The 26,640-nt window shown below is 29.3% G+C and overlaps 1 protein-coding gene across 1 annotated transcript in view; it reads right to left on the bottom strand.

Moving 5' to 3' along the window:
• The window catches only part of LOC129960796 (zinc finger protein GLI3-like), a 121,078-nt gene that overhangs the window by 16,875 nt on the left and 77,563 nt on the right, over nt 1-26,640 (bottom strand). Inside the window, exons 3-7 of the mRNA XM_056074444.1 lie at nt 9,541-9,670; nt 6,804-6,988; nt 5,646-5,768; nt 1,856-2,038; nt 450-658 (exon numbers count right to left, since the gene is read on the bottom strand). Coding sequence (XP_055930419.1) covers nt 450-658; nt 1,856-2,038; nt 5,646-5,768; nt 6,804-6,988; nt 9,541-9,670 — 830 coding nt within the window. The remainder of the gene's footprint in view (nt 1-449; nt 659-1,855; nt 2,039-5,645; nt 5,769-6,803; nt 6,989-9,540; nt 9,671-26,640) is intronic.

The following is a 26,640-nucleotide window of genomic DNA, read 5'->3' as shown; positions in this document are numbered from 1 at the left end:
TATTTTTCGTGCTAATATGATCCGCATATTGTTAATATGAAGATAATGTTAATATGATCCTCTTTTGTTAAATATGAAGATAATATGCTAATATTATTCACATCCTCTTCTGTTTAAGCTTTATGCCTATAAAATTTATCTAGACGCTCCGTAAGTTAAGAAATTATATCCAGACCCTCAGACTCACGAAACTGAAATTCTTTGTACTTAAATATAGAGTAAAAGAAATTAATAAAATTGATTAAAACCACACCTGAATTGAATTTCTTTATATTAAAGCATAAAATGTTAGAAGAGAGAATGTAAAATTTCTGATCAGAGCAACAGATCCGAAAACATTAACTTGACAAAAGAATATGCAACAGCAATTAAACTGTGTGAACATATTACTATTCTGGTTCGGTTACTGAATTCCAGAATTTATCAAGAATTTTGAAATAATTAAATACCTTATCTTGCATTCCTGTGTAGAATGTTGTTTTCACTTTATTTGACATTGGAGGAGGCATATGTCCTGGAAATATTGGTTGCTGCCCTAAACTGGAGGAAGGAGGTAAAAGAAAAGGGGATGTTAAACCTTGACGCATTAAGTGATGAAGTTGATGGAAGTGAGGAAGAACAGCTGGCGGAGATACACCCATCGCTGGACTTAAAGAACCTAAAGAAAGAAAAAATAGCACGTATTAAATTTAATTAATTAAAAAAATCGTACGTTCTCAACTAACTCGGTTTACATTTTTTGTATAAAGTATATAATAAAATGCTACATTAAAAAAAATTCAATAACTCAATAATCGGTGACGGATTTCCAATTAGGTAGCTGCCCAGGATGTCTACTCTGAGGAGGGCCGTAGAGAGGTGGATATAAAAATTTTATGGACCTTGCTGCTAAATAAATAAATTCGTAAAAATTTCAAATTCCATAAATTATAAAAATAGTAGGACTAGAATTTATATTAATGTTGAATTATTAAATAAATTTAAAAATAATTGATTTCTTATTTATAATATATTGAAATGCTAATTATTGATTTAACTGGTTATGCTATGTTCTGCTTGATGAGTATCCCAAAATAATAATGTTTAATGTTAAATTTGTGTGAATTTTTTGTTTCATTATAATTTATAATATTGATTAAATACTTTTATTTGTAATTAAAAAAATTAACTAATAATCATAGTTAATTTTTCACGAATAATATTATTTTAATGACAAACATATTGAAAAATAAATAAATACATGTATATTTCAATGAAGCTACTAATATAAAAAGATTTAACTGTCTTAAAATGTATGACAATATAAAGAAATATATCGTTTTTAATTTATGATTACTCATTTTATTCTTGTAAGGCTAGCACAAGGTGGAGCCATGAGCGATCCAGATTTTGATATTTACGTGGCGCCATCTATTGTCACTAAAATAACATTTATATCCTAGTGGAGCACCAATTTTAGATATAATTTAACTGAATTGAGAAAAAATCATTAATACAGATCCCTTAACCAATATCAAAGACGTCTAACATTTCAGTACTGTAGGCGAAAATGAAAAAGAATTTAACTTTTGACATCTAGAGTTTATTGTGACTAAATTTCTTTCTCTTATATTTATATATAAGCACTAACAAACTAAGAAAGCGATTTCCTCGCCGACTGCTGTGAAAACGTGCACAAAAAAAGTACGGGCTATCTTCAATGAACTGGACCTGAAATTTTCTACTAGGCAATTTAGGGTATTAAATTATTACAACTTTTTATTTCAGAAATGAAAATTTTCTGGTAGAAATTGAAAACAACGGCAGAAAGAGAGAAAGAGAGATTATAAAAGATTAATAATGATTTATGACTTACCAGCTGATAAGTGCCCATAGGAGCCACTGGCACTAGAGCTTCGAGAACCATTCATAAAAGAGACTAAGGAGCTGGGAGAAAACCTAATCATTGAGTTGATATCGAAGTCAGAATAAGGTGAACTAGACAATGCTCGTTTCCTACCATGACGAACACCTGGTTTAGGGCTACTTACTTGAGATCCTGCGAAAAAATATGATAAGTAAGTTATGAAGTAAAAATAATTATATAATATAATATTTTCAAAGGATATTTTTATATCGAAATAGGAAAATTCTAGTAAATTAATTATCAAATTAAATATCTGAGCAAATTAAATATCTGATGCAAGAGTCCAATTATTTTTAAAGGACTAAATATGGGTTGAATATTGAACGTTAGATTTCATTTGACTTGTATATGGGAGTAAGGATTTTTTTTTCACACACACACACACACACACACACACACACACACACACACACACACACACACACACACACACACACAAAAAAAAAAAAAAAAAAAAAAAAAACCTTCTCCTTTCGCTACCATTATGCAATCACACGAAAACAGTTTTCGAGTTTAACTTTATAATCTGGATTAATTAAATGTATGAAGATTTGAATCGAAGTTTTCAAGCTTAGGCCATTTTGTCTTCTAAGATGTTTTCAATACATCGGGATAATTATTCTATAATTAATTTATAAAAGAAGAAAAGTAGTCAAATAAATAATTTAAGTAAAATAGCTAATCATAAATTTTAAATCGCATTAACCCTTTGAGGCACTGAACATAAAACTACTGAATTTCAGGCTAAAATTGATTAAATAAAATAAAATACACAATAAGGAAATGAAAATGACAATTTATTAATTTTTTCGTACATTTGCATACAAGTTAAGGAATGGCTTTATTTGAAGCCACTGTAGCAAATCTTAGCAATATACACGGCTGGGAAAAAATGAACGCGGAAGTCACTATACCTCAAAGAGTTCATATAGTTCAGATTAGATTTTCTCCAATAACATTATCGAACACCAATAATGTGAGGAAATGCAAGAGTTGCAGTAGACTCGAAATCCTAATTGGCGGTAGTCATATCAGGCTTATCATCTACGCATGAGTTGGCCCCATTTCAATTGGATGGACGGTTTCTAAGCATTTCCAAAATTTCTTGCTAGGCCATTTTATTTGCAATTAAGAACTTAATTCACAGACATATGGTAAGCATCATTGTACCTGTCATCAAACTGCATATGGTGTGATGAAGTGCTTATAACATCATGTCCTTTTTCCTGCTGCAAGTAGATCACTATATTTCAAAATCTGTACGCGCACTTGACTTATATAATATATTATTATTATTATTATTTTGTGTACAAATCAAACTCGGATGGACTGGCTAATTTTTGTACAGAAATTTTTATATAAATAAAAATCATTTTGGCTATATATGTATTTATACATATATATCGAATTCAATCAAATTTTGCTCACTTATTATTAAAGACAAGAGAACGAATATTGTCTACTTTTCAAAGTTCGGAAATTAGTTAAATATCCATTAAATTATAAATGAATCAAAATTTCGCCATTTTTCCACAATAACTTCAGGATAAATTATTCCAGAAGAAATATTTTTAAACCGTATTAAAATTTAAAATTTTACTATTTCAATGATATTAATTCATTTTCTGAACAGTATTTTTTTTCAATTGTTATTATTTTTTTAAAAATAAAACTTAAACACATTAAAATTAACACTAACATTGAACTACTCTGCATTAATTTTTTTTTTAATATCTGTTTTATTTTAGTATCCATATTTTTCTTTTGGTTTTTATTTGTTTCAAAGCAATGATGTAAAAATGCCTGAAAGCAAGGCATTACTCATAAAAAGGAAATAAAAGTAAAGTTCTTGCCAGCAAATAAAAAAGAAGTTCAACGATAGCAGTGCTTTCATTCAATGAAAATTAACTGCTATTTTGCTTTCTTTCCTCAGAAACTTGGGAGGGACTTATTCCAGAAAAAATGCACACCGTCTTAAAATTACAAATTGTATCTTTTTAACGACACCAATTTCATTTTTTTGTGTGATTTTTCTTTCAATTGCAGTAAAATCTAGAAAATTTAACGCAGATAATTTTGAAATAAAGAAATTTATAGGTTCTCTTTTGTTGGGCAATATTAAGACTTTGACCTATACACCTGTTTTTTATTTTTTTCAATACATGTGTCTTGGAAAAGGTTGGTTTTATATATTATCATTTATAATACAGAAGTAGTTTTTAAATTTAAAATATTATACATGAAAAGGATTTAATTCCGTACAGTGCCGGGTATATCAACTGGTCTTTCCTAAACTTCATTAAATAGCGCAATCAAACTCAAATTAAATATAGTCAACAATACGTTGATTTCCAAGCCTATTTTGAAGAAATCCAGCAATACCATTTCGTGTTTGATAGTCAACGTATTACCGCAGATAAATCGGATTGTTAAATTTCCCATTCAGCTCACTTTTAAAGCTGCCAAATTACGATGATGATCAAGTTCTAATAGTAATACCTGACGATAAAGATGGTTAATAAATATGGCAAATACTGCCACTCATGCTTGGGTAATAGAGCCATTTAATTAGATATTAGTAAGAATTCAATCACGTGAAATTTTATCTTAAGCATCAATAAAAAGAGGCATACAAAATTGCTATGAAAGAGAATAACAACGTGCGGTAGTGGTATCCCTGTAACTTTCTCGCATACTCGCCAATAAACGTCTTATCACCTCCTCCCCTCCACATAAAATTTTGGACGAGTAAAATTGTGAATGCCTTGCATGGTATTGGCAAATAATAGTTACCAAACACAGATATTTGTTGTGAATCTAGCATTTTACTGATTCTATCGGGCGAACATGTATTTTGAACGCCTTTTTTTCTCAACCAATTGATACCAAAATTTCATTTTAAAAATTACAGTTGAGCCGGCGTCATGGCATAGGGATAGTGCGTCTTCCCCGTGATCTGGGCTTCCCGGTTGGGGCATGGTTGTTCTTTTTCTGTTTTCTATCTGTGTGGTGTGTGAATGTGCCCCAATGTAAAAAGGGGTTGTGCAAGCGAAAGTGACGCATGAAGTAGCTAAGTCGCTCTCATGGCCCTAGTTGGCGCTACTGAAAAAACAAGAGACGCTCACTCGGCTTAAATCGCTAACACATAACTCTCAGCGCGCTTGTAAAGTGCTATAACAACTACAGTTGTATTCATTAGATCACATACCGAATTTCACTGATTTAAATGATTGGGTTATGACCTATTGCGTTTACATTCATACGACAGTACAAACTGATAGATGGTCTGCCATTTGATAGATTTTATTCAAAATTCGATTAGTATTAATATTTTACATGCTAAATCTGTGAATTAACTTTTATCTACCGAGCTCTTTGCGTTTTGTAGCTATCGTGTTCGCTTGTCCTCGAACAGCCAGACAAACAGACTTCCTGAGAATGGATTTCGTATAAAATTTGATAGAAATCTACAAATTTAGTTATAAGTTCATACCTAATTTCCTAATTTCATCCACCTAGCTCAAAGAATTTTTTTCTCCTATACATAATGCCAAAAATGTGATTTTCAAACCCAGAAATGTCTAAAATGTGGAGATTCATCAAGATTTCGAGTTCGAAGTTTTTGACAATTATAGCACTTCCTTTATACTTCGTTTATGAGAAAGTAAAAAAAGTATAACTAATGAAAAGCAATTGAAATAAGTCATTGATGGATAGCTGCAACACTGAAATGTCTTACCGTCCAAGCCAAGGGGTAACTCAGCTCCAGCGTTCGCGTTGGCTTGTAAAGAGTTGTGTACATCCAGTAAATTTCTTTGATGCAACATCGAAACTTGTTGGAGATAATCCATGGATAGTGGAACTGTAAGAAGTAAATTTTTGTGACAGTTGCTGAACAAAAAAAAAAAAAAAAGCATCATTTTAAAAGAAAATAAACAAAAATCTACTTATTAATTTTTTTTTTCTTGTTTTTGCGAGAAAAATGTAAATGATGGAACAAGAACTAAAAATATATTTCATAGCATTCAGACATTTTAGAATATCCGTTTGTTTAGCATTAAAGTAGAATAAAATAATCAATTTTGTTATAGCATGTATCCTAGTCAGACAAGACAGAAAAATAAAAAATAAAAACCGAGACTAAAATGATACAATTAAGATAAATGAATGTACAGGGTGTCCATTGCATCCATCTCCCAATGACTAATTTCTAAACCTTTAGAAATAGTCATTACTACGCTTAAGATAATATTATTCAACAGGAATAATTGTTGATTCCTAAAGACAAGTTAGGGCTATATTAATTAACGTAGCAAGCACATAATATAGCGTAGATAGTATTTTAATGCTAGTAAGTGCAGAAAGTGTTTTAATATTAACGTAGCGCAGTAATAATATTTTCAAAATTTAACTATCAATTAATCATTTTGTATAATTAAATTTTGATTCCATACGAGTAACACCACATAATACTTAAAAAAACTGATCTTAACATTCTATATTATTTATAATAAGGAATTATATATTAAGGATTAAAAAGTAAGGAATAATTATTAAAAAATAATTTTAAATACATTTATAAGAGTGTGTTTTAGAAACATTTTTTTATGGTTTATGTAGTTTTCCTCTAACGGTAAGATATATAGAATTCCAAAAATGTCTTACCCTCCCCCCTCCAATTCAAAATTTTGAGAGTCGGATTCTAACTTTTTGAATTCTTAAGATTGAAATTCATCGAAATCTTGAGGTGAAGGGGTATTCCTTGAAAATTAAAATCAAATAATCAAAACTTTTAAAGTCTGTCCTGAATTTTAGATCTCCTAATTTTATTTCTCAGGTGTCATTTATTTACGCTGTAAGTTGAATATTACTTTCTCCGAAAAAAGTTCAAACTTACCTCTGGCATCAGCAACAAGCGGCGAACCCATTGCCGAATTGCCATGCAAAGTCGAAATGACTTGCTCCATGTAAGGACTAAGCCTGTAATGAGATGCAAAATCCGCATAGCCATTTGGAATGTCTCGTCGAGGAGCAAAATGAGAGAAATCAGGTAAATTTGCTGTAGTTCCATCAGCATTGATTCTAGAAGAATTAAATCATTTAATTAAATAATAACTTGAAATACAAATTCACAAAAGGTAAGCTAAATTCACAAATAGTAAATAGTTACGCAGAGTAGGCGTAAACACGCTGGACATAAAGAATGATTTATTATGCGTAGTTGTATTGCCAAATATGATAATACACATGGTTATAAGTAAGTGAAACTCACGAAGTTTACTTTCTTCTCAAATGTTCGGTGGTATTTCTCATTCTTTATTTTGAAAATAGTGAATCAGTTCTTGCTGTATGTTTCTTGCCATATTATCTTTATGTGCCAGTGCTGTGGCCTAGGCGTAGCGCGTCTTCCCCGAGTTCGAGTCCTGGTTCGGGCATCGTTCTTCTTTATCCTGTGTTCTATCTGTGATGTGTGTGAAAGAGCCACCCTGTAAAAAGATGTTGTGCAAGCGAGTGTGTGAGTGTCATCTTCATATGAGCTAGAAGTCAGACTTCTGCCCTCCAGTGCTCAGAGGCCTTTACCCTCAGAAGCTGCTGCACAAACTCGGCTAAAAATCGTTGATTGTGTCAGCGGGCTTGTCTATGACAAGTACCATAAGTAACAACAACATATCTTTATGTCAATTAAACCAAGTGCAATGCAAGTAGTATCTCTTTTAGAGGTATTTTCCTGCTATTTTGGACAAACATTTTATTGGATTTGCATGGTGGAATATTTTTCTTGAAACTATCGATATTATTTCAGTTTTTCTGTCCTGTTATATATTTCCACTGATGCGAGAACACAGAAAGCATGATGAAAGACCTCGAACTACAACTCATTCAGATGTGGACTCGAAATATAGTGGAACCTCGCTAAACGAGCACAATTCGTTCCCGAATCTTAATCGTAATGCGAAACACTCATTAAGTGAAACAATTTTTTTTTTTCCATAGGAATCCATGGAAAACGGGATAAAGCTTTCTATTCCCAAAAAATGCTCAAACAAATTTATAATAATGTAATTGATTATTTATAATGTATGCTTTTTTTTACAAGAGAATTTTATAAGGACATTTATTTTTGGCTACACTTTGAAATTCGGAGAAAGTGAAACACAGCAGTAAAGTTAAAGGGATTTCTAGCTTGCATGGCTACTGCCGTATTAGGTTGAGGTTTCTTAACGTACAATGCAACAATTTCCTACGATTTTAGCATTTCCTTTACTTCACTGGAAGAATTATGCTCTTTTGAGTCTATTATTCCCTTCTCTCTCGACCAAATAACTCTCGAAGCTTTTTATTGTGACAATACAGAATGCAGCTTCATAAATTCTTAGATAATTCTGAATAAGTACTTCCACGAACTCATCGATATCGTTACTATCCACCTCTAGCCTCATAATCTTGGGCAGAGACACAATCTAGTCGATTAAAGCTTCGCAACCAAAGTGGAAACTCCGCAAGCCAAATCTCTCGGATTCGTGTTCGACAAGCTATCTGGCCAAACTTCTTCCTCGTAGATATTAGGGTTCTCTTGAAACATGCACTCAACACAGGCCAATCCAGCATGTGACATCACAATTACTCTTTCTGCGAAACATCGCTCGTTAAGCGAGTCATTTTTTTTAATATTTTGCTTCGTTATTATGCGAATCACTTGTTATGAGAGACGCTCGTTAAAAGAAGTATAACTGTGCCTAAGACTATCAGCTGTCCGCAAATTTAGGATACTATACTTCTAATCTGCCATTGCTGCAGTGCAAGTAATACCTTTTAGAAAGTTTTTTCCAGGTATTTTCGACAAAAATTTCATATATTTGCACTTTGCAGTGGGTTTTGTGAAGCCATAAACAGTATTTCGTTATAGACAGTAGTTACATAATACATCGTTACGAGAACACGGAAAGCACGATGGGCGACCGTGTACTACAATCCAATCAAATATGGACTTGAAATATCTTGGATTGTCTATTGACACATTTAGGATACGGTACTATTAATCTGATACTGACATTTGGTACCAACAATTAATATCCCGTACATTCATCATTCATGAAATTGTTTACTAATTTCTGTTCATTCTTGCTATTTTTGATTTTGCGCTTTGATATATAAATCATCAACGAATTAATTTATCTTCAGTAACAGCATCTCAGAAAAAAAATTCTTATCTGTTATAATCCTTATTTAGCATAAACTAAAGGTGCAAAAACTTTGCTTGCGCCACTACTTAAATAACCCTAAATATTGAATCAAGTTCAACTGCTGATTTGCATTTCAATTTCTCAATTGACATATCACAATAGTGAGATAAAATCTCCGAACAAGCGCTCATTATTAAAGCAATCACGAAGCCTTTAATTGCTCTAAAGTTATCCCGAGTATCGATAAACATAATTAAACGATATTAATGATTGTTATTGATGGAAATGATTAAGCGATATTATCTTTATCAACGTTAATAGATATCAAGACCAAAATTAATCATCGTCAACTATCTTACATCTTAGATGAAAACAAAAGAGATCGGGGTGAATAAGATGGATATTCTATTTAATGTAGGTCTTAATTAGCAAGTCGAAGGATATATTTACCTGCTCCCGGTGTGCGATAACGCGGCGTGAAGTCTCGGCTCCCACACATACCGCCCCTCGTGTGTTCTTTGGTCCACTGGAATAGGCGCATGGACTGTTGTGAACGCACTTGGAAATTGTAATGGCAAACCTGTAACAGTAAAGAAAAAAAAAAAGAATAAGGTATTTAGAAGTTATTGAATCTTGTTATAGAAGTATTGCATTATATTAGTCAGTTATTGAATCTTGTTATAGAAGTATTGCATTATATTAGTCAGTTATTGAATCTTGTTATAGAAGTATTGCATTATATTAGTCAGTTATTGAATCTTGTTATAGAAGTATTGCATTATATGGTGTTACTTGCCCGATGTTTCAATGTTTTATGGTGAACACGTCTGCTATGATAGTGAATTGGTTTCCGTTAAAATCATTGATACTCTCATTATATCATCCCTTATATATTAAAGCTTACTAAAACTTATCTATTCGCGATTTCTTTAGAGCTGAGAAGCATCTTTGAAGTCATGAGCGTATACACGTCGGGAAAACTAATTTTAACAAAAGCACTAATTCGCTGTTTAATGTTTACTAAAATTTACCCATTTGCCATCCATTTTAAATTGAAAAACATCTTAGAGATCAAGAGTGTATGTATCAGTATGAAAATAAAAAGGACTAACTCGTTGATGAAGCCTTACAAAAACTTATTTATTTGCTATCTCTTTTCGACCGAAAAACATCTTAAACGTTCATGAGTATATGTATATTTATAGAAATAAAATGAATGAGTAAAGCCCTAATTCATTATAAATCAAATAAAACTTAAATAAGAAATTTTTGGCACATTTTAAACTAGAATGCTTTTTTTTATATTATTTGTTTTAAATAGTGCTAAAGAAATTCACAGTGGTTATGTAATTAATGGTTTCATGACATTACAATACTTTTAAATTACTCTCTGGACAGTTACCGTTCCAACAAATTGTTTAATATACATTTTTTAAAAATGTCATTAAACTCCAAAAACATTTTATATGAGTCACACAAGTAATTCTTTAATTAGTTTATTTTCTCTACAGTCTAATTAGATAACAACTTCTTTTTCTTTCTTTTCTTTTCTTTTTTTTTTTCTTTGTTTGTTTTTGGAAATGTTTTGACATTTTTATTCAAATGAGAATCCTCGAAATATTTGTGATATTTATGTATTCCGCGTAGTTTTTGTATCGAATTATAATATTTATTAATAACTTAATTCTTTTTTTAAAAAGTGTAAAAATGCATTGAATCGATGTACGGGCAACATACGGACAAACCAGCTAAAGGGTTAACAACTTTCACTCCTTCATATTCTAACGAATTCACGATAATATAGCTTAATGTTTTTCGTGGGCTAAAGCTTTCGTTTAACAGATAGTATATATATTTTTACACCTAAGACTACTTTGAAATAAGTTGATTATTGTTGAGAATCACGAGAAAGAGTTCCAAAAAAAGCATTCAAAACTTTAATAACTATAAACAATTAACAACATAACATTTTATTACTCAGATTTAAAAAAATGCAATAAAAAACATCGCAACCCCTGCCCCTTAAGATCACCTGATCTTACCCATTACATTTCTTTCCAAGGAGCACAACTGAAGCAAAATAGCTATAGAGTTCTTATAAACGACGAGTTTAAGAGAAGAATCATTTAAAAATCATTTTATTTTTCTTATAAGATTATTTTCTATTATATGTTTTAATATATGAAGCAGATATCGACTTCTTAACTATCTATGATGTGAAACGACACTTTTAATGTTGTTGATAAAAAAATAAAGTCCCAAAGTAATATAATTAAAAAAATTATCAAGCACCAGTCTTGTTTCTTAACCTTTTAAAAAATGGCTTTTATTAGTGGAAAATTAATAAAATAATGTACACGTCATTGAAATTTTAAATTTGCACGCAATTTCAGTCCAAAATTGTTAATTTTCGATAAAAATAATTCTTACAACTTTTTAATTTTTTCTAATACCATTAATTTCTTTTTTATTTTTTAATCTCCAAATCTTATATCTATTTATGCTAAATTTCTTAAGAGAAATTTTTGTTCGAAAAATATCTCCAAACTTAAAAAGAATATGTTTTTTCTTATCGAAGAAAAAAATTTCAAAATGTTTTTGATTTCAGCCCCTAGATGGCACTAGTAGCGTTTCTGACGTGATTATTTTTTTAAGAGATTTTTTTTTTTAAATTCGAGTTTTTCCATTTTTCGAAATTGATATACTAATGGGCTCTTTCAAAGCAAATTTTTTTTTTTTATCGATTTTAATTTAATCTTTATATAAGTAAATCTTAAGTATCAAATTTTAATAAACTGAAAATAACAAAACACTCAATTGCTGATTACCGTACATAAAGCTGATTTCAATATACTGCATATAAAAAAAATTCAGAACTGAAATTTTAAATTAATTTTAAACAAAATGATTAACTTTTTTAAGCAATTTAAATCATTATTAATAAGATCGGAAAATTTTTAAAAATTATGAAGCGCCACATTTTATTATTTTTTTTAAGAATTACAAAATAACATAATATAAAAATTGCAAATAGTAATTAATTAGGAATGTTAATAAAAAATGTTTCAAAATTATTTAAAACAGTATTTGATTTTATTACGAATAAATTCTTTTGCACGGCTTGCTTGATTTGCCTATTTAATAGTCCTGCACAGAAAGATACATATCTGGGCCAATAATATCATAAATCAAATTGCGATACCTTCAGATAGATTTGTATTAATTGATTCCGATTTATTTATTGAGACTTTAACTTAGAACATATTTTTCTGAGTTGCGACAGTCTTGAACCGATTACCGATGCACTTTTCACAACAGCTTTCTGTAAAATTATGTTCAATATACACAGCATCGGTAACATTAAGTTTCTGGTTAGCTTTTACAAATCGTGCATTGAGAGTTCGGATATAACACACAAATTATCAGTCAGATTTATTATTTAAATATTAATCTTTCTGAGAAAGCTTTAAAACTTATAAGATTTGTCAGATAAATTTAGAAGTATCAACTGCTTTGGTATGAATTGTGACAAACATTTTTTTTTTTTTCCCCTAGTTCAAAACTGAAAACTGGAGAATGATAAGAACATCAATAAATTTATACGTCTTTTTTTTATATCTACTATATCTGTTTAATGATATCTTCAATCTGTACAGCTTATTAATTACATTTACCTATTTAAACTTGTGTAACAAAGGTTTATATAAACAAAATGAAGCTAACAGTACTAATAGCCTACTTACTGGTTTAAACTCAACTTTATAATGGCTGTGATTAACGTATAAATCACAATATATTGCTTATTTATTAATTTAAAATAATATCGAGAAATATTATTAATTATCGATAAATATCTGAACATTTACATTGAAATTTAAAGCATCCAAACGAAGCATTAATTGAATCAGAAGTTTGAAGAAGGAAATGAATTCAGAAGCTTTTTTCTCAGCGAAAAACAAGCAAACAAAAAATGCTTATTATTTAATGGTTTTTCACAGCTGACAATTAGTAAGTACCTAAGTCATGACGCACATTGAGATTTTTGATGTTTGCTGCCTTTCTCATATTACTGCTTCAATTAAAATCATAAAAATAAATCAATTCATATAATTTGATAAATTTTTATAAATTATTTTGATCAAAAAGAATTTCTTTATTCTTTTTAATTACAAATATTGCAGAGTTGGATAAAAATTCTTATTCGGAAAATGCAAGTAACCAAATTGGAGAGTCGTTGTCCCTTATTTAATATGTCTTTAATATTTAACATATTGCAATGTTTCTCATTATTTTATTTTTAAAATAAGTAAAACAATAAAAAAAATGCTTAAAATTTATTTTCTTTCTCTAGAACCACATAAAATTATACGCCAAATCTTGAAGATAATTATAAAATATTTTATAATTGCGATTTGGTTTCTAAAAAATAGACGAATTAAAATTTCCCCAAACTTTATTTTAAGTAAAAGCAACGGTGAAAACTTTAAATATTCTCATTATTAAACTGACATTTAAGTATTCTTAAAATTAGAGAGCAATGTTTCAACATAGCGTAATTTCGAAATTGCGCTTTTAAATAAGTGCTAGAATTAGAAACATAACCTAGTAATACAAAATAGAACTGCAAAAATAAAATAGTTTTTATTATCGCTGATAACCAAATTATTAATTTATATTGATGACTCTTACTTGATTTTGATGCTCACTTGCTCTAGAATATCAAGCTAAATCATAAGTTAAACACTCAATATAAATGAAAGGTGAGACTTCTTCTGTTGATCAAAGCGATTACGAACATCTAAATATCAAATGATGTAGAAAACTGATTTAGCTATAATATATGCAAGTAAGCAATTTTCATAAAAAAATTTAAGAAGAAACTAACCACATTTGTGCTTCATTTAGAAGATCACCAGTAATCGGCTTAACCGCAGCAAGAAATCACATCTAAAGCGCAACTGGTTTACCAGTTTTTTAATAATGTTGTTTAAGCGCGTGTGTAAAGAACATAATTCAAAATATTATTCCTATGATTCATGTTTTTCACCCATGCCTAACCCACTAAGTCTCTAATGTAGTTTTTGTTAAATTTTACAGAGGGAAACATCTGTCATATTTTAAATATTGTTATTTTTTAAAATTTAGGCTAAACATATTTGCCATGTCGCTTATCATTCAACAGCAAAGAGGCCATGGGGATTAAGGGACGCTCTATCCAGGGTTTTCAATAGCCCCTCTCCTCTCCTGTCACAATATTTCCTAAAAGTTACAAAGCACCAAACATTAAATAAAATTTATCTCATTTTTCTTAATCTTTAAGTAAAACAAAACAAAATTTAGCAAATTCTTAAAATCTATTTATTTGAAATGAAAATCCTAGAAAACTTTTCTCGCTTCTCCTTTTAACGAGGCATATACGCTAAACACCTAATCTTTTAAATAATAATCCTTGTAAATAAGTCTTTTAAATCTCTGAAAGAAAAAAAAAATCCATCTCTTTTGATTAAAATTATTTTAAATGAAAGTAATTATCCTCATTTAAACTGAACGTCTTCCAAGAGGTCGTAAAATTTGTGATAAAAAAATAAGGGAAAAAAAAATTCTCTGAAATTGTTCATTCCTCTTACAATTTTAAAACCTTTATTTATTAATTTTTTTTTTTTTTTTTTTCGTCTCTTTAGTTAGCATATGCTAACTCTTTAAACAAGCTATCAGCGCATCCTGTTACTTTTTAAAGTAAGAAAACAAGCACTGAAGGGGAAAGGGGGGGGGGAACATAAAGAACCTGACTTCTCTGTATTGCTACAAGGTCGTGTCAACAAAATGAAATAATTCTTTTTCAATACGTAGAAACGGCGAAACCGAAAAAAATCTTTGAACAATCAGTGAATGGGAAGAGAAAAAAAACAGTCTCACATCTCATGTCCAAAAGTAAATAGAAAAGAAAGCGAAGGAACGGGACTGATAGAGCACAAGCGATGTGTGAAAGCAATTTGGCGGCAGAAAAAAGGCAAAAAAGCAAGCGGAGCTCGTAAACATCGTAAATTTGGCGTGCCGCCACGCCTGTTTGCTCGAACAACGTGGTGAAGCGATCGAAGCATCGCAATTGGCTACGGCGGCACGAGGGCGCGGTTTATGGGTTGGAGCCAAAACTCTCGCCAATATGCCAAGGCCATTGATGTCTTAATTTGAGGACGAGCAGAGAGCGCAAGGCGTTCGAAACCAGTTTATTGTTGATGGTAATTTCCCGCTGGAGGGCTTAGGACACGCTCGTTTAATTCCCCTCCCGTGAACTTGCAACGATTTGATTTCGCTTCATTCTTTCACATCATTGAAGAAAGAGATGACATTTTTTAAAAATTAATTTTTCTTTGCAATAATCCTCTTAAATAGATATGCAATAATTAAATCATGAGTATTCATTGAGGAATATATTAATTACATTGGGTTCAAGGATCAAATGAAACTTAAAAAAAAAAAAAAAAGGCAAGTAAATATATATACATTTAATATCACAAGTATATATATATTTTTTTTATTTGGAAATTCCGATCTAATGAATATGAAAACGAAAAGAAAAAATATTCACACAATCCTTAAAAAAAAAAAAAAAAAAAAAAAATGTGACAAGGCTTTAAAATTTTTTTCTTTAGAATGGTCTGATCTCAATTATAAAAATTACCGAAACAGCGACCATGATCTCAGAATAAATTCTGTGACCCGAAAGAACACATCAGTAGAAAAACAAAATATTAATTAATGATAAGTAAAGCAAATTTAATATTATATTTTGTTTAAAGTATGTTGTTAAAATATTTTAAGACAGAATTACTTTCTGAATCAATTTTGCTGGCTAATGTAACTTACTAATTATAAGTTACCAATTAGTTTATTGATACAAAATAACAGGAAACTTGAGTGCTTTTGCGACCCCAAATAAGTTTGTACGACCCTAATTGGGAACTGAGCCTGTAGAATAGAAAGATTGTTTTCTTAAAATAGAAAGAAAGCCTCAACGTATCCTGTAGAATAGAAAGATTCTCAACTTATAGTTTTCTTAAACTATAAGTTGAGAACCCTCAATAGCAAGGTTCAAGCAAGATAAGAATTAATGCGTCAAGAATTGTAGTCAACCTTTCTCCTATTGGAATTGTCAATATTTGTTAACATTAGAAAATTTAAAACATTAAATTGACAATAAAATTAATTCAAGTAATTTTTCCACATTGCTGTTTTTAATTTAATTTTATGCATTATATTTATGCATTTATTAATACATCATTTGCGACTACATTTTTTTTATGTAAAAAAAAGTACTTTTTCGCAGCATTTTTCCCCCCTTTTCCCTGAAAATGATTTTGGGTGAGAAAAATTCAGAATTTTCCTCTGAAATCTGAACAATTAAGCAAAAAATTTCATTCACCGAAAGGCCTACGGTTTACACAATTACATAAATATGTAAGCCATAGGCAATTACTTAAAGGTCTCTCAAAATCAGGGGAGGGGGCAAAATTTCGATATACATATTTTTTTGCGATATTTTCTAATTTTGTCAGTTTTATGCTTTTATTTAATTTACTAGGACCATATAAGTACAATTTTATTGTTAGGACATTAATCTAATATTCATAATCAATTAAATTTTCAAGTTGTATATTAAGTTAATTAAAAACTCTAAAATATATATTGCTTTATAATTTAAAAATATTCCCGGTCCAATAATTAAATAGCATCAAGACTCTGTTCAATTGTGTGTTTTTTTCCAGTTCGTTAAATATTGAATTTGATTTCAAATTTAAATCTTGGTTTATTATTATTACTAGGCCGTTAATGCTTTGCTTATACTATCTCTCAAGAATCAGGTTGTGATTGATGCTTTTGGGATTACTATGTGATCCCAGCTCACTTCACTCTCTCGCCGTATAGTTATGTATTTCTGATAGCAATAAAAAAACAACAACTTAAATACATTCATTATTAAGAGTAAAGTTATATTATTTAAGTTGTATGAATTGTTAACATTAATTTCTCATCAATTATTAAAAACTAAACCACCAATTTCTAAAATCAAAATTTTTTGATAGACATATGTACATATTAGAAAACCAAAATATATAATTCTATGATGTTTAAAAATCAAAACTGCATTTACTTCTTTTTGCTATTTTAATGAGACATTTCTCATCAAAAATGACTGTCATGACGGTAATAACATTGAAATAATCGCCAATGATGGCGAGTATTAATAAGAATAATTTAGTCATATCAATTAACTTTGATGTACTACCATTTTATCGCGCAAAAAAAACCCAAAAAAAACGGAATACTTTTATTATTATTTTAAATTATACTTGAGCCATAATAATAGAAACATTCTGAGTGGCTAGCTATGCTTCAAAATGGCGAAATTAATTGTCGTTGTCCCTGTCTTGAACACTTTTATTTGCTTTAGCTTCTCGTTTTCGACAACTTCCGACAGTTCGACTAAACTCATTTTTTTGTATTATCCAAATCAAAAAAAAAAAAAAAAAAGTGCTTCTGTAGACAAAAGCATGTTAACAATTCAAATATACTACCTGTTACCAAATGATGATTAATAAATTCGGCCTGATTTTGTATCCACATAAGCGTTTTATTTTATATTATATATATATATATATATATATATATATATATATATATATATATATATATATATATATATATATATATATATATATATATATATATATATATATACACGCCTAGGGGGCCTAGAGGGTTTACGGGAGCTTAGAAGGTTTAATCCAGCTCTTCTTATGGGGCACGAGAATTTTGCGACAGGTAAAGGGAAGAGGGGGAGGAGGAGAACAAAATTAACGTTTAAGAAACTCCCTTCCTAAACCAGAAAAAAAAAAAAAAATTAAAAGAAACTTTATTTTAAATGAAAGCTAAAATTCAAAATTAGCAACTGTATCTTCAGTAATATATATATAATTAACACTTTTTTTTCACTCATGAGATACTTTAGCTCACAACACATTGATACATTTTCATTGAGTGAGTGCACATTTTCCAAAGTGAAAATACATCAAAATCAGCTACCCAGTCAGTAAAGGAAGACATGTTTAAGTTTGGGCATGGAAACAATGAAAGTCTGAAGTTTAATTTTACTAAGGAAAAATTTCTACGGCACATTCAACAAAATCAATTAAAAATGATAAACGAGCCTTTTGCAATGAAATAAGTGATGTGTTATGTTTTTCGCTTTTTGTTCATTATGTTGATTAGATTTTACGCGATAGCTAAAATAATTGCTGGCTGAACAAATAGGCACTTTGCTTAAACATGGGTGGGCTTTGACTTTATTATGAAACGTGGGTTTTTGTTTTCTTTTGTTCTAAGAAATTCCAAAATTTTTCCATACACCCTTATTCCACCCACATAAATTACCACAAAGATTACAGCCTTAGTTTCAAAGATCACGGCCTTAGACAAATAACAGGGATGCACAAGTTCAATATTAGTCAGAAAAAACATAAAAGAAAGATTAATATGTAACAAGATGTTTCACAGAATGGTTCGTGCAAAATTGGGTTTATAACCGGCGTGGGAAGAAAAAGCTAACTCTCCATACATTTTTACTTCTAAACCACAAAAAAGAATCTGACACTCTACAATTTAATAACAATAAAAAAAAAATTTAAAGAAAAGACAGTAATGCGTGGATTTAAACAACCGTGAAGAAATTGATTTCTACTTTTTTTCTATGTGCCATTCTCTAAAGAGAGTTCCAATTCGCAAATTGCTAAAAAAGATTAAACCGAGTCTGTTTGATACAAAAAGAATCCGTAACTTTTCTCAAGCAATAAATATATTTTGATAGTATTCGAGTTTCGGTAACGGCTGGAATTATAAAAAGTCAGCAAGTTGAAGATATTTAACTAGGATTGACTTAGGATTTTTAACAAGACTAACTAACTGACTGTTTTTATTGAAAAATGGTTAAAAAACAGAAATGTATCAATATATATTCATGCCAATTTTAGAAAACAATTTCCTTTAAATACGAATTCTATTATGCAGTTTTAACATAAGGGTTAGGCAAAAACTTTGATTATATTCTGTTAGATCTTCTTGGTTTTCAACATATTTCCATGCATTTAGATACGTATGATTTTTGGGGCGAAATTTTATCTTTTAATAAGTTTGATAAGACCAAAAGGCCCAACCATTTTATTATTACAATTGGGTTGAAAATAAAAAGGTATATATATATATATTGATTAATCCCATTTGGATTCTTATCAAATACTACGGCGTCACAATTTGAAAGACTAAATCTACGTGACAGTCGCACAGCAAACGTAACTATTGTTGGCCAACGGATTCTAAAACCCTCCGCGGTGCGTTAGGATGGGTTTAATTCGACAAAATAGGGGTGAGGAGGTAAGATGAAAGGTGAATATGTTTACACCTAACTATAAAGTAAATTACGGAAATGCACGTCTCAGCCCTTAGTGAGATGGAATTGTCGAAAAGCGGTCATCTCAGAATACTTAATCGAGCAGTACATATGCGATCTAAATACATGTTGTCTCACATCATGCTATGACATTACTTCCTTTTTCTTTTTTTAAAATGTGTAACCGATTCTAACATTACATTGATGCAATTACAAACTTAACACGCATCCCTTGAGGATGACGTAATTGACTACAAAGTGACTTTACAAGCAAATATCAAATTTTATATTTACTTACTTTAATTTTTTTTAATTAATGAAATGTGTCGCTACTGATTTTTACTTTTATTGTAATATATATTTTTAAAGGGAGAAGGAAAATTAAAATTATTATTACTGAAGAGGTTAACTGATTAATTCAGAAATATGAAGAGTTCAAATAGAGCATTCTGCAAATTAAATGCATGACTATTAAGGTATTTGAACAAAATAAATAAATAAATGTAATATAAACAATAAAATAAAATGAAACCTGCAATCGAGTCATACATTTGAATTTTGGCACCCTGGAAAACAATTAATGCTTGTTTCTGTCATTTTTTTCCGAAATAAATGAAATTGTCCAATTCTAACATTTTTAATTCATTGTTAATCCAATCTATTTTTTTTTCAGGTCTTTGAGTCACTAATCAATATAATGTTAAAATATTGCACATAATCTGGATATATTTTGGTTTACTAGAAGTCAAAATGAAAGATAGTTTCATTTCCGAATTGTTTTTGTAAATTTAAATGCACCCTCACCTTCCTGATTCTCTAATAACCGTAAATGAATAATTTTAAGGACCTTTATTCACAAGAAGGCTTGAACTGTGTATTATATTCAATGAGAAAAAAATAACATTTTCTCCCCCTTTTTTTTAAATAAAACTTTATACGCATTGGATGAGAACCTAATTTTTTATTTGATGCTTTTTATACATTTCTTATATTCGAACTGTTGTATTTTGCTAATATCAAAACTATTTACTTTTGTTTCAAAATTTTAATTTTTAAAATTTTTATAAATTTTCAATTATTGTTATTTTTTTTAGAAAGAATATTTACCAGGTATTTATTATGTATTATTTATCAAAGTTTTTAAACAATAAAAATAAACCCTTAGTACTATTTTTGGTTTAAAATTTGTCGTTTCTTCTTGCTGTAGTGTTTAAAACCTCATTATTCTAAATTTTGGATAAATTGGATTTTCATTATCAGTTTCGAATTAGCCAAGTTTCATCGCATAAGCAAACAAAAATAATTAATAAAATCATTTTTATTTTTGAAAAATTACCATTTTGATTACCAAACATTACCAAATTTTATCAAGTAACAGCATTCAATTCTGTTTCTCACTATGCATCATCATAAAAATTTCTTTTTCCTTCTCTACTTTTTTATTTGTATAAATATTTAGAATTCTAAAAAAGTGTAAAAGTTGGGGGGGGGGGAGGTGTAAAAAGGAAATATATTTTTTTTAGAATGTTTTTGATGGAGGCAGATTTAAATATAATAAATACTTGGTCATAGCTAAGATTCGAGCATCTACCAGAATATTCTTGAACATAATAACAAAAATAAATGTTTACAAAGCAATTTTTTTGTTTTAAATTGTAACTGCTAATGTTAGCGTAAAAATTCTGAAAAACTAGGCATGCTTTCAATATTAACATTACTAATCTCGAACAAAACTTGCACTCTTCATTAAAAATATTTACTTTACAAAGAGTAACGCCAACTATCGGGAAAATAATGGATTTTTGAAAATTCTTCTGAACATAACAAAATATAAGCATAATCACATGAAAATTTCACATAGAATAAAAACTTGAGGAAATTTTTTAACTCGAAAATTTCAAAACTTTGACAGTAAGAGAAACAGCAAAAGAAAGTTTTCTTTTCCAGAAATTGACGTTTTATTTAGATGGGACAAAAAAAAAAAAAAATCTAGACAACGGAAGAATTTGGAAACAAATACCAATAAAAAACAACAAACATCCTGACCAATTATAAAAGAAAAAAGAAGACAAAAATTTAACGCAGATTGTTTCAAACAATACTCGTTTTCACCCTCAGTCTGGAGGATTAAATGTCACTTATGTTTCACTTAATCTTTTTAATCTAGTTAATGTTTAAAATTAGTTCTTAAATATTAATTTTCCACAATTAATTTTAATGCAAAAAAAATTATCTGAAAAGTATTATATTAACCCGAGATCTATAAATATTTATATAAAATATTTATTAACATATTTATCTTGACATATATGAAAACTCTAATTTACATGCTTTAAATTAATATATTTATTATCACCGTTATTCAAGAGTTTAAACAAGTAACTTGCTTCTTGGCTGTGTGAGTCCCTAAAATTTGGTTACTTCACCTAATGTGGGCTCATAATCCATAATTTGAGACGCTTTGCTACAGATTTATATTATATACTTACTATACTTAACTATCTCTCTTTCTTCCTATTCAATCGTTTATTTAATACAATCATTTATGTGGATCCTTTATTCAGGTGCCCTTTCAACTGCATCATTTTCACAAGTTCAGTATTCATTTAATGAGAAAGTTTTACCGTCTTATTCAATGAACACAAATCATCGATCAGAAACAAAAGAATAAGTACAGAGATGGTAGTGCAGGCATAATAGCTTTCTTTATCATAGCTGAATAATAAAGAACCCAACCCTTTCGAAGAAATAGCAGTTACTAACTGACTCAACCTTGAGGCACTAAAATTCAATCGTTAGGATGCGATCGATGATCCAGAATCGCCAGCGGGAGGTCGATTTTCTCAATTAATTGTAACTGACATTGTGTCACTCGCGAACAAGGAGTCATAACACTGTGATTAAAGGTAGCCGACATTTAATTGCCCAAAAGCTTATTCAAGCTATATAAACACTTGGGAAAATAACAGAAGCTCATTTACGGTAATAAGTATGAATTTATTTCTTATCTGTTAATCATATAGTAAACAAGCATTTCTCATCTCATCTTCTAAGGGCCGGTATGTAGTAAATACAATCTGATACCTTGTTTCATATTTTATCACTCTTCGCAAAGAAAGGGTATTCAACATTTAAAAAAAGCAATTTTAAAAGTATATTTTTATTATTATGCTAAAAAGTATGAACTAATTCTATTTTGATTATTTTAGACGGTTTTAAACTTTAATTTGTTATCCATTAACAAAAATGTCATGCATCTAGAAATAATTTTTTTCTCAACTTCGATACTAGATGATGCCGAGCATATGGAATAAAAATTCACTTCAATTAATCGAAAAACTAATAATTATAATAGTAATAGTGCATTATAATAGTAATAATAAAGAATTACATGAAGAAAGAAGAGGCTATGACAGAACAGGATTTTAAATCTCGATTGCTATTCAGAAGAAATAATATTTTGGAGCAATATTTTCGCCTACCTAAATTTATGTCGCAGCCTCATATTTCGCAAATGAATGTGGAAATCAAGCATTAATAAATGATAAAACAAAGAAGGGAACAATTTACAATAATTGTAGGCTAAAAGCGGCAAACGACATTTGTGACAAAAAAAATCAAACACTGCTTTTCTTTTTAAACTATCAAATGGGTAACGCTTAATAAAAAGTAAACGTAAAAAGTGCATGATAGCCATCTAGGTAGTTCAAAATAGAGTGTAAAGATGAAATTTATATAATGTTCCTACGAACTGATTAACAATATTTCCCAACCATTTCGTTCTTGGCACTTAAACATTTACCAATTATAGTTTTCAATTATTTGAGATATTTCAATAGATTGTTTTAAATTTACAAAATATATCAGAACAGGTGATAGAAAAGCGGTCCGGGAAAACTGTGGACTCCAAGATTTAATTTTACCTTACATTAACATTTCGGGCATCAGATGCATATGATTCAATGGTGGTGAAAACAGTTCCTTTGTTAAATGGTTATGAGACAAAGATTAAGAAGAATTTGAAATGATAGATTATGAGATATTTAGTGGTAAAATTTTTCCGATTTTAGATTTGTGTTCATAAACCGAACTGCAAAGAAATTTTTTCCGAAACAGTGCGTAACGCTGGAAATGAATAAATGTTTCAGTAAAATGATAGCTTCTAAAATGTAATCATTCCTTAGCAAACGGATACACCATAAATAATTTCAAACACATTTTTAGCTACATAATATTTCTACAATTCTCCAGCATTTACATTTTAGAACACTTCTGTCAAAGGTCATAGATAAAATTGGTTTGTTAGAAGATTAGAATATGTTTTTTAAGGAATCTTGAGAACTTTTTTGAATTTGAGGAAGGATTTTAGCAAAACGTTTCTCTGTAATCAAACAATTTTTCGATATTCTTTAGTCGCGACGTCTGAGAATCAGAAATTTTATAAAATACCCGCAATGAACCTATAACCTGCACAGCAGAAAATGAAAAAGTCATTTGTTAAGCAGAACAAAGTTAGCTTAAAAATTACATCTTAAAATAATGTTAATCTTAAAGAATGAAATTCATCACAAATATTTTTTTAGCTGAATTTTCATGAGTAAATACGACAGTTTTTCAGTAACTTGAAATATTAACAATGAGTTCTTTATCTATCAATCAATGGCGAAGCGACTGGGAGTCAAAGGGGGCATAGATGCCTCGAGGCCAGCCTTAAGAAACGCCAATGGGACAAAATATTAATGCATTTACGTTAATTTTTGGAACAAAAGCATTATGAAAGAGCGAAACAATAGCAACATCTATGTTTACTAAATCACTGATGGCGACTTAAACCAAAAAATTGTATTATTATGCCCCTAGTGTCTGTTACCCTAGCTATGTCACCGGAGTTAATATCAGATTTTTAACATCTTTCTTGCAAAATAAAAGTATATGTCACAATGAATAAGGAACTTTTAATAATTAATTTTTTAAAAGAAGAATGATTACTATTAAATTCCAAAGTATTCATTATTTTCAAGGCTGATTTTTAAAGTTGCATGTAACCTGTGTATATCAGATGATATTATAACTTTTCTCTGTGGTTAATTTTGCCCACATATAGTTAGCTCTTGTGTTACGTTAAAATTGGACTTTCATCTACCTAAACTAAACTATAATCCAGTAACTGTATGCTGTGAATAAAATCTCTGCGACTGTTTAACAGGCTGTAATACAAATAATAATAATAATAATAATAATAAAAATCTGGTAAGATAGTAAAAGAAACAAATTCTATTAAATGTGTTAGTTGTCTCTCTCTCTCTCTTTTTTTTTTTTTGCAATCAATGACAACTCAAAATGACAGTACATAGAATGTTACGAACTGTCATCCACCATGGTGACGCAACATAAGTTTCCTTACAGCTTAGAGCTATAGAAAGAGTTAACTATGTTACTTTTTAAAAAACTTTCTTAAAGAAATTACTTTCTTTATGAATGTGAAACTTCATTCCCCAGAATATCGATTAGCATTCAAAACTAATTTATCTTCAAATATAATAAATATTCTTTAATACACTAGGATTTTATTTACGACAATTTATTTTGAAGTAATAACATATCTTGTAATATGTTCTGTACTATCAAATTTTTCAGATCGAAAGATAAGGAATGTAGAATTTTCTTGCTAAAAAACAACAAATAAAAAATAAAATTCAGCTGACAAGTCTTTATTCTAATAGCAGTCATGTGTGGAATCAAACTTTCTAATGGATATATTTATCATTAGAATGACATTTAGAATAAAGAAATAAAAGAAAAAGAAAATAAGCTAAATGGGTTTTAGATTACAGTTTAATTCAAATGGAAGTATATTTTCGATTTATTAAGGTTTGACTAATATGTAAATTCTGGTTTGGTAAGTCAGCTTCTAAATTATTCTGTCATCTAATATTGAAATGTGGTTTGTCTTTTATTTCCGCCTGTTAATATATCGTAAATTCAATCATTAAGTATACCAAAACTGAAATTCATCGTATCATCTCAGGAACTTGTTTTTAAGGGAAAGAAAACAAACATTATCTCTACTTTTCATTTAACAAACATTTTTACGGCTTCAAATATACATTTGAATAAAAAAAATATGAGAGGAAAATGAAATATTATTAATTGACAAATGAGAAAAACTAATGTAATTATTTGATAAATTCCGATTAAATGCGTTAATCTTCATAATTTTTAATTACCATGTATAATTAATTTTGAAGAATACTAAAAATGTGTGTTATCAAACTTTCTGCGATCCCAAATGAGATCATGACTAATAGATTTGTCTTACGCCTTGGTTGCCCATTTGTTTTGAACTATATAATCAAGAACGCTTTTATTTAAAGTAACAGTTCAAACATCCATATTTACTGACTACATCCTATATGATATAAAACAGTTTTTGTTAAACTCGCGTTATTCACTAAAACAATGGTTAATATTTTAAAATTGTTTCCTGCATTTACAAATATTTTATTTCAATAAAATATTTACAAAATAAAATTTAAAAAAACAGTCAAATTACTAGGTATAGTCCAGAAACTGATTCTCTAAATATAAAAGTATTTGTTGAAAGAACAGCGTTAAGCGTATTTTTAAAGACTGAGCTAGGATTTATTATTGGAATAATTTATATATCATAATTATTTGTTTAACCCTTTCTAAGGCCGTGGGAAGTATGCTTCCCACCAAATTTATCAATCTTTGTATGAATTTATGTAGGTTGGCATAAGTTCTGACAATTTTTTTTATAAAGATAGAAACTTAGATGCTTCAGTTCTTTATCTCACATAAAATGATATGTCTTGATTTGTTACTTAATTATTAAATAACCAAATTAATTAATTAATCAAATTAAATTTATCTAATAAGCTAAATGAATCCCTTTTCTTATTCTAATTTTAAGCCTAAAAATATTTTAACATAATAGGACTAGAAAATGATGGCCCTATAAAGGGTTAAAACAAATAAACATAGACGTATTTTAGTACAACATATTGATTCGAATAAAATAACTAAAAAAAATTTCAAAGCCTTTGAAAATGTTTTTAATATCTAATCATTTTTTTTATCCAGGT

The sequence above is a fragment of the Argiope bruennichi genome, chromosome X2 (genome assembly GCF_947563725.1).
Source record: "Argiope bruennichi chromosome X2, qqArgBrue1.1, whole genome shotgun sequence".
Lineage (NCBI taxonomy): Eukaryota > Metazoa > Arthropoda > Arachnida > Araneae > Araneidae > Argiope > Argiope bruennichi.
The sequence above is the reverse complement of the archived record's forward strand: the minus strand, read 5'-3'. Positions and strand labels throughout refer to the sequence as shown.